This window comes from Panicum hallii, chromosome 3 (assembly GCF_002211085.1).
Source record: "Panicum hallii strain FIL2 chromosome 3, PHallii_v3.1, whole genome shotgun sequence".
Taxonomy (NCBI): Eukaryota; Viridiplantae; Streptophyta; class Magnoliopsida; order Poales; family Poaceae; genus Panicum; species Panicum hallii.
The window spans coordinates 49,285,411-49,294,903 of record NC_038044.1 but is presented as its reverse complement, the minus strand read 5'-3'; the positions used below and the strand labels follow the sequence as shown (position 1 = coordinate 49,294,903).

Sequence of the window (9,493 nt, the reverse complement as noted above, 5' to 3'; positions counted from 1 at the left end):
GCCAAATATACTCTCATCCATTATCAGTGCGAACGCACTTGATTTTCTTCTCAGTTTCTCTCTCAACTGAGACTTGGAATTTCTTGAAAATACCTAACACTTGATCTTTGGACTTCAAGGGAAAAGCCCAAACTTTTTTGGAGAAATCATTAATGAAAGTGACAAAGTATTTAACACCACCAATTGATCTTACTGATATTTTGCAAACATTTGAATGCACCAAGCCTAGTAACTATGGCTTCTTGTGAGGAGATAGACTTCTGAAAGCAACCCTGTGCTGCTTCCCAACTAGACAATCTGCACATTTGTTCAAATGTACACCTTTCATCCCTTTCAATAGATTTTTCTTCGTTAGCACGGTCATCCCCTTCTCACTCGTATGCCCAAGTCTCTTGTGCCATAGAAAACAAGGGTCTTCTTTCTCCAATGCATTGACAGAAACACTAGAGAGGTTAGCAAAAACATGGTACGAAAGTGAAACTCTGTTACCTTTTGCTACTACCATACTGCCCTTAGTGAGCTTATACTGTCCATCTCCAAATCTGCTAGAATACCTATTTTCATCAAGCAATCCAACTAAAAATATGTTAGAGTTGAAGTGCCTCAACATGCCTCACAAACTTGAGGACTAATTTGGTACCATTCGTAGTTTCTAAGTGCACATCTCCTTTTTCAATGATGGCTACCCTATCATTGTTTCACATCTTCACAACACCAAAATCACCTGCAGTGTAGTTTGTGAAGTATTCCTTGTGAGATGTGGCATGTATGGTAACACTACTATTAGGTATCCAAATCATCTCATCACCATTCACATGGTTGATGGCTGCACAATAAGAAGATATAGTGACCGCTCAATAGTGGAACAAGAATAGCCCTCGTTACCTTCACTTTTAGCAGTAATGATAATCACCATCTCCTCAACTGCAGAAGTAATACGGCCAACATCATTGTCACTATCAATATCTTGCTTCTGAGCTTCCTTCTTTTTCTTACCCTTTTCTTTTTTTCCATTTGCGGCATTGCCACTTTTTGTGTCCCTTCTCATGGCAGTGGTAACATACCAATTCTCTTCCTCTTGACTTGCTTCTACTTTCAGCTGCACCTTTCTTCGGACCTCGGCTCTTGCTTCTCCCTCATGACTTGGTGACTAGCACCTCAGAATGAGAAGAGCTACTTCCCTTTTCAGCAATCCTTCTGGTTTCTTCATTCATTACCTTTGTCTTGATAAGGTTCCAAGTAATAATACCATTAGGGGCTGAATTACATAAAGTGAGTTTCAAAGTCTCTCAAGTGTCCGGCAGTGAGCCAAATAGCAGCAAGGCTCGAACCTCATCCTCAAATGAGATTTCCATCGCAGATAGTTGATTAATAATGTCTTGAAATGCATTCACATGATCAGCCATAGGAGCACCCTCTCGGTATCTCAGATTCATCAATTGTTTGATCAAGAACATCTTCATAGTACCTTCCTTTCGAGCATAAAACTTCTCTAATTTCTATCATAAGGTACGTGCATATGCGTTCTCACTGATATGGTTCAAAATATTATTATCAACCCATTGTCGAATTAAACCACAAGCTTGACGATGAAGAACCCGCCAATCATCATTAGATTTATGATCTATTTTTTCTGTAGCAAACACTGGCTTCCAGTACTCTTTGACATAGAGTAAATCCTACATCTTACCTTTCCAAGCTTGATAATTTGTACCATTCAATGAGATCATTCTGTTGATATTTGCTTCCATCTTCAACACAAGGCAAATCAGCAAGTAACCAAGTTGAACACAAGCTAAAATCAATTTGAACCAAAAGCTCTTGATACCACTCGGTTGGGATAAAGGTAGTAGCGATGCACTAATTAATTCCTCATCTTGTCATGAACATTGAGAAGAACATCTACCAACAGATATCCAGCGGAATAATAACAATCACATGCACATAAGACACAACAATTTATATGGGAAAACCTCAGGAGTAAAAACTCACGGGACAAATCAGTCCACTCGAAGCTTCCACTATAATAAAAAACACAGGTATGACAGCTGTCAAATGGAGTAAGTCACAGATTCTGCCCCCTTCGATAATCAGTTCATATCTCCCAAAACACAGGTCCTCTATGCACAAATTTTGGTAGGCACGTAGATCCACTAGTCCCCGGACTAATGATAAAATTTCAGCTTAATTGGACACCATTTCGCCACCCAAACAAATCATCTACCGAAACTGCTCTGTGCTGAAGCTGCAGCCACCCTAACTGATGAAACCCTCTCAAATCTGATGCTCTGCTCAACCAATCCTCAAACCAACTAACCAGATCGAATTACTCTAAGTATAGAAAGATCTCACCAAGTTTGGCTTAAATTCAAGCACGTTTGAGCATCCAATCACTGACTTGAAGCAGATCGGTTTAGAGCCGCAGAGGGCATTCTCCCTAATAAGGCGGATACTTCCGATCCTGCTTGAACAAAACGAAACCGGATCTAGGCAGACCTCCTCCTTCTTTTTCCTCTCTTGTGTCAAGTTGTGTTGTGTGTGCTGTTGTCCCTCACTCTCAAATGAAGACAGAGATGGGCTTAGAGGAGGCTTGGGTTTTCTTATGCTTTATACTTCCCTTGACGTTTTCTCAGCCGTTGGATCAAGCACAAAAATCAACAGTGCACAAGCAATGGGCTTGTGGGCTATTTTCATGAGTTTGATGGGCTCCAAAATCATCCTTCATATGGAGGGATAGCCCAGCACTAGTTTGTCTTAAGTCACTTTGTGTTTAGAACGCTATCTCACACGTCGCGGAGACATAAAGATGGACATTATTAGAGTTTGGAAAAGTAGAATGAAGAAATACATAGATTCTTTATCTATTCTAGTTGATTTGATCGGTCTTGCCACATTATATTTGTAGGGTGAGGGTGGGTCTTGTCTCCTTACAAGTCCAATACATAAAAAAAGTTAAAAGTCATTTGTAACGCAACTTGCAAATCTATTCGAGATTCTATTTCCATTTCTACACACCTGATTTTCCATCGTGTTGCCATACTATAGACTAAAATGTCCAGCTTGTACAACTTAGTCTTCATCCGAGCAAAACCATATCCACCATTGATCGAGAAAATATTGCGGCGTGTAGAATTCTTGCATTGCTGCACTATATGGAGTGCAATGCGGCTCGCATGGGCAGATTCGGCTTGGGGGCTAGAGTTCCCTACCCCATGCAGTCCATGGAGCTCCCGGATCTTTCAAACAATTTTGAGCTGTAGATAAAGAAGAGAAAGAAGAAAAGGAGAGAGAGGAAGGAGGAAAAAAATGAGCACCTTTAGTTTAAGATTCTGAATCCGTTCCTAGCTGCTCGGCCGAATGATGATTTAGGATTGATCTTGGCGCCGAATTTTATGGCTTTAAAAAAATTTCGGACCGCCTGAAGTCTTATTTAGTTTTGAATTAAATAATTATAGATGGCCCTATCTGATTGGGGTTCGATTTTACATTTTTACCGGACGGAGTTAATGAACAGACTTGAACACTACTTTTTGCTCAAAGTAAATCGGGCTTTTTCTTGACCCGGCCCAAGCCCTGTCTAATCCGCAAAATGCTGAATGTCTTAGGGTGTGTTCGTTTTCTCCCCTCTTAGGGTGAGTCTAATTAATCCATAATTTACCACAGTGATTTCTACAGTAATCATTCGCTAATCATGGAGTAATATATCTTATTAGATTCGTCTCGCGAATTAGCCCTGTGGTTCTGCAATTAGTTTTGTAATTAGAATTTATTTAATATTCTAAATAATAAGATTATCTTTATATAACACCTCTAAACTTTGGATTATAGGAAACGAACGCATGCTTGCTCGAGATGACGAGTTTGTGTGCTAGCGTGGACCTTGCTGTTCCGCGTCAACGGACACGGTCTTTGCCTGTTGGAGATAGAAGTTTCGTGGCAGAGGGGAGCCACCTTCCTGTCCGAGCTGAGCTCGCTACATGACGCGCGCGCTGGGTCAAGTCGTCGTTATTAAAGTTGAAAAGAAAACTCCCAGTCTGGACGCACGTTCAGCGTCTCCAAGACTCCAACCACCGCAGTTAAGAGAGCTGCAGGCTGCAGGCCGCACCCGAGGCGAGCTGGGCCGGCCGGCAATGGCGAGGTCCGGCGGCGGCGAGGACGACTCGTGGGAGTACAGCCTGCGCAAGTACCTCCTCCTGCTGGCCTCGCTGGTGGCCAGCGTGACGTACGGCGCGGGGTTCAACCCGCCCGGCGGCGTCTGGCAGGCCGCCGACCGCGCCAAGAGCCGCATCCCCGGCGACCCCATCATCCGGGAGACCAATCGCGCCCGTTACCTGGCCTTCTTCTATGGCAATGCCACCGCCTTCGCCTCGTCGCTGGTGGTCATCGTCCTCGTCCTCATCCTTTCCATCCTGCACGACAGGGGCGGGATCAGCCGCCTGTCGCCCGTGCTCGCCACCCTCCGGCTCGTCATGGTGCTGGACCTGCTCAGCCTCATGGGCGCCTACGCCGCCGGCACGTTCCGGGACGCGCTCACGGCCGTCTACTCCCTGCTCCTGCTCGCCGGCGTCGTCGCCTACCTCGTGGTCCACTTGGCGTCGGACAAGGGGGACGCCGGCGAGCCACCGCAGCAGGAGGAGGGCGACGACAGCGCGCTTGAGCAGCGGCAGGCCCGCGGGTCGCCGGAGGAGGAGAGGACGGCGGCGGACAAGAGCGCGCTGCTGCGGCTCCGAAAGGTGCTGATGCTGCTGGCCACGTTCGCGGCGAGCGTGACCTACGTGGCCGGGCTCAGCGCGCCGGGCGGCTTCTGGGACCACGACGAGGACGGCCACCGGCCGGGCGACGCGGTGCTCAAGGGCGGGCCCCACGACGCGCGCCTCAAGGCCTTCTTCGTCTGCAACACCACGGCGTTCGTCGCGTCCCTGCTCATCCTCGTCATGCTGCTGGAGAAGAAGCTCTGCTTCAGCCAGAAGGTGCGGTCTCGGGAGCTCTACGGGCTCATCGCTGTCACGCTCCTCGGCCTCGTCGCGGCGTACGCCGCTGGCAGCAGCCGGCAGATCGACACCACCGTCTATGTGACCGCTCTGGTTGGCGTCGTTGTCGTGTGCGTTCTCGTCCAAGTGGTGTTTGTTCTCCTCTTCAGTAGCAATGACAATGGCAGGTACAGACCTTTCTTTTCCTCTGGCTACTAAGATGGAAGAACATTTCCTTTCCTTTTCAACTACTACTGCGATGCAAATTAGTGGAATCCAGTATGCAATTCAATATTGCAGGATGCAACTTAATTCTGTTTCTCTATAATTTTTGACGGGTTTGTTTCCTCTGCTATTTATCAGTGACGAGCAGCAGCAGCAAACCCATGGTCCTGATAATGGCAATGACAGGTACGGGCAGAAGAACAAAACCTCTATGTTACTGACCTTCGTTTTCAAAGACTTGACACTTTATTTCCTAAAACATAGTTTTCTATTCTGCTCCCCATAAAATACTGTGAGAATTTTCTAGAGACATTAAGATATAACTTTATAAGGTCATTTTGGCATTTCTTTCAAGAAAAGTTGATCATCTTGGCAATCATGCATTGGTCAAAGTTGCCAGATATTTAGGAATGGAGATCAGTACTAATGACTAGTGACATTGCAGTACTTCATTTAATTCTGTTTTTCTTTTATTTTTGAGGGGTTTATTTTCTTTGTTATGGACCAGTGATGAGCAGCAGCAGCAGCAGCAAACTCCTCAGACTCTCAATGGCAATGGCAGGTACAAACAGAGCACCATCCTAATTGGTTTCATCAGGCATTGCAGCATGCAATTCGATACAGGCTTTTCTGTAGCTTTTGACAGATCTGTTTACTCTGTAATTTGATAGTGATCAGCACGAGGTCGAAGAGCAACAAAGTAAAGCGCTGGAGAAGGCTCGCTCCCTTGTCCTGCTGCTCGCCACTCTCGCCGCGGCCATCACCTACCAAGCAGGCCTCAACCCGCCGGGCGGCCTCTGGCAGAACAACGGCGGCGGCAGCCGATACATGGCCGGCGACCCGATCCTCCTGACCAGGAGCCCGAGGCGGTACAAGACGTTCTACTACTGCAACTCGATCGCCTTCGTGGCCTCCCTGGTGGCCATCATCCTGGCGAGGATGAAGACCCTGCACCACCACAACGCGCTGGAGGCCGCCATGGTGCTGGGTCTGTTCGGCCTCATCAGCGCGTACGCCGCCGGGAGCTGCCGGGACGTGAGCAACTCCATCTACACCGTGGCCCTGGCCGGCGCCGTCCTGGTCTACGTGGTGATCCACGTCGTCTTCTTGACGCTGGACCACAAGGACGGCCGCTCGGGAGGGCACGACGGAGCCTCACCGGAGAAGGAGAAGAAGGTGGAAGAGTTGCTGGAGAAGAGGCGCAAGCGGCTGCTCCTCTTCGCGATCTTTGCGGCCACCATCACCTACCAAGCCGGGCTGACGCCGCCGGGCGGCTTCCTGCTCAACGACGACGGCCGTGCCGGCGACCCCGTTCTGCTCAGCAACTACCCGCGCCGGTACACGGCCTTCTTCTACTGCAACTCGGTGAGCTTCATGCTGTCCATCGCGCTCATCGTCCTGCTCGTCAACCCCAACCTGTACCGGCCGGCCATCCGGAGCAACGCGCTGTCCGTCTGCACGGCGGCCGGCTTGATCGGCATCATGGGTGGCTACGCCTCTGGGTGCACGCAGCATCTCAAGACATCCATCTATATCTTCGTGCTTGCGGCTTTGGTTCTCTCCTTGGTGGTTGTGCTGGTTGCAGTGTTCTTTGTGAAGCATCTGAGAAAACAAGAGGACAAACACAATGCTAGAAACAGCAGCAACGCAGTTGCAGCTGAGACACCTGTGGAAGCAGAGCAGGCCCCTGCCCCTGTCCCAGAGGAAGGGCAAGTTCGGCGAAAAAAGAAGTTGCTCCACGCCAAGCGCAAGTACCTGATGCTGCTGGGGATCCTCGCGGCGAGCGTGACCTACCAGGCCGGCCTGGCGCCGCCGGGCGGGGCCTGGCAGTCGAACGACGGCGAGCACACGGCGGGGGACCCGGTGATGCACGACAACCGGAGGGCCCGGTACCTGGCCTTCTTCTACAGCAACTCCACCTCCTTCGTGGCGTCCGTGGTGGTCATCGTCCTGCTGCTGCCACCGTCGCTGCACGAGAAGCCGTGGTGGCTCGGGGTGATGAACACCACCATCGTGCTGGACCTGGTCGGCCTCCTGGTCGCCTACGCCGCCGGGTCCAGTAGGACGTGGAAGACATCCGTGAAGGTCTCCGGGCTCGTCATCGCCGTGCTGGCCTATTTCGCCATCCACGTGTCGCTGTCGTGCTGCAGCAGGAGAGGTAAGAAGACTGCTCCGGCGGTCTCCGCCGCTGACGCAAACGAAGAGGCGAACGGTGGGCTTCAGGCGCAAATGGCTCCAGGCCTCGAGCTTTCTGAAGCTATTTGACTGTGTTTGTCTGTGTAGTTTCTTTTTCGGCCCCGTTCAGATTTGTAGTCTACTTGATGTACGTTGAGCTGTAGATGAGTACTGTCATGCTCTTAGTTTGGAACACGTTGAGGAGAGAGAAAAAGGCAATCTCTTTCCTGCTGCAAATTTTGAGTCTCGTTCTCAACGGATGAATTGCCTAATTCGAAGACAGATCTCTGTCACTAAACAAACTGGCTTTCACGAAAACTCCAAGACAGCATTCAGTTTCCGGAGGAATGAATAGAGCGTCTGCCTATTATGAACCCGACTGGTCTGACCTGCCTTTTTCTGCACTAGAAATTCAGAACGAACATTGCAGATTCCTCGTAGTATATTTCTGTTTTCGACCTCTGCTGCATTTTGTCCCATAAATTCCATCCACTTTGTGGAAGCACTTTCCGGACTTCCGAGTGTTTATTCTGGGAAGAGATTCCTAGGCATGGAAGGCCTACTTTTCTAAGTTGAATAACCTCATTATGACATCTGAGATACTAACAAAAAAGCAACAAAAAAGAAGACAGGCACATGATCTTACCATTTGTGCTCCTGTATATTCCCTTTCAAGGCAATAGATAGGGACCATCAAACATCGACAACCTCATTTTTTTTAAGACCATGTGGATGAGAATCTCTTTTATTTTGAACGACCCGGACATTCCCGGCTTAATTAATACATATTTACTCGCTTATCCATCAATCACTGAGAATTTGTACTGGAAATTGAATTGGGGATGGAGATTGGGGTTAGGCTTTAGGGGTTTGGGGATTTGGGGTTACTTTTCGACTACAGGCCTAGAGGAAGCTCCGCGGAAGTGCACCGGCTGGCGGGGGTGGTGGGAGAGATGGCGGGGGAGCGGAGGTGGCGAGGGTACTGCCGGAACCGGGCAGTGGGGGACCTCCAGTGGGCGGTGGAGGTGGCGGAGCCATCTAGATCCGACAGGTTAGTGCCGCGCGGTGGAGGAGGGTGGCGGTGGAGACGGTGGAGGACGCCAGAGGTGATGGGAGGTGGCTGTGATGGGGAAGTTGTATACAACTTTGTATGATTTCTTGCCCATCTATATATATTCGCGTCCTGGTACATTGTTGACCGCTCGATTCTATTATGAGGAAATAAAGAAATTTTTCATACATTTGAACTTTTGATGTACTTCAGTTTTCAATCTTATAGATGCACTAAAATGAAAATATGTGCATGGCTTACCATTTTCATATCAGTCCAACTTGAAGTATTTGCGCTCTAGCACCTCTGCACAATTTATATAGCAGATTACACTTCTGTATCTGGATCAATCCAAGTGCAAATAGCACAATATAATTTCTAGGTCTGCAACAACAAATGCATATTTCAAGTTTATGCCCTGCAACATTCCAACGACATGTGCAACTTGCATTCTTTTTTTCTTTGTTTCATAAAAGAAAGTAATATATGAATCTTCCAATTTTGTCCCTTCCCAAAACAAATAAATGATGGGGACGTAAACCACTTATGATTTTAGGTATTTTTAATTTCTTCCAGATTCTGCATTTCAGAATAAATAAAGACATGTACAAGCTAGCTGCTACGATCATGGTGGGTGGAATGACAATGGAATAAATTTTAAAAAATCTGAGATACATATATTCTAATTATTAAATATTGTATGCTCATCTGGCATTCTACTATGGAACCGCTACTACTCGGTCTAGAAGGCTGTACGGGCTGGGCTTGCCTTGGCCCATATAAGGAGCCACAGTAGCAAAAAAGAATTCTTCATCGAACAGCCCGAACTTAATACTTGTGGCGGTTAGCGTTTGTTCAAGGCAAGGTTGCTTTCTACTCAATTCATTCTCCATATAACCTCTAGAACTTTACGGTCTCTGGAATCCAGCCACTACACTTTAACTTAGTAAATCAAATTAAAAAGTCTGTGTAAACTTCAGAGCCCGTTCATCATATTCCAATTCTGCCATGGACGCCACTGAGTAAGTTGTTTAGCCAAATCAAGACCAAGGGTAAATCATATTTTCAAGAT

At 47.8% G+C, this 9,493-nt stretch overlaps 1 protein-coding gene across 2 annotated transcripts; it reads left to right on the top strand.

The window, feature by feature from the left end:
• Positions 1-4,031: 4,031 nt before the first annotated feature.
• On the top strand, positions 4,032-7,645 carry LOC112887128. 2 transcript variants are annotated; one of them, XM_025953219.1, is made up of 4 exons: positions 4,032-5,158; positions 5,334-5,381; positions 5,677-5,757; positions 5,867-7,645. In XM_025953219.1, the coding sequence occupies exons 1-4, from the start codon at positions 4,131-4,133 to the stop codon at positions 7,458-7,460; spliced, it is 2,751 nt and encodes a 916-aa protein (XP_025809004.1). In that variant the 5' UTR covers positions 4,032-4,130; the 3' UTR covers positions 7,461-7,645. The 2 variants fall into 2 exon arrangements, with proteins under 2 accessions (XP_025809004.1, XP_025809005.1); XM_025953220.1 differs by having other exon boundaries at positions 4,033-5,158; positions 5,704-5,757.
• Positions 7,646-9,493: the final 1,848 nt, after the last annotated feature.

Bases quoted from the DNA above. Each gene is read 5' to 3' on its own strand.
- LOC112887128 (XM_025953219.1), top strand. From the start codon at position 4,131: ATGGCGAGGTCCGGCGGCGGCGAGGACGACTCGTGGGAGTACAGCCTG. The intron at 5,159-5,333 runs GTACAGACCTTT...GCTATTTATCAG, and splicing joins AGTAGCAATGACAATGGCAG to TGACGAGCAGCAGCAGCAAA. The intron at 5,758-5,866 runs GTACAAACAGAG...GTAATTTGATAG, and splicing joins ACTCTCAATGGCAATGGCAG to TGATCAGCACGAGGTCGAAG.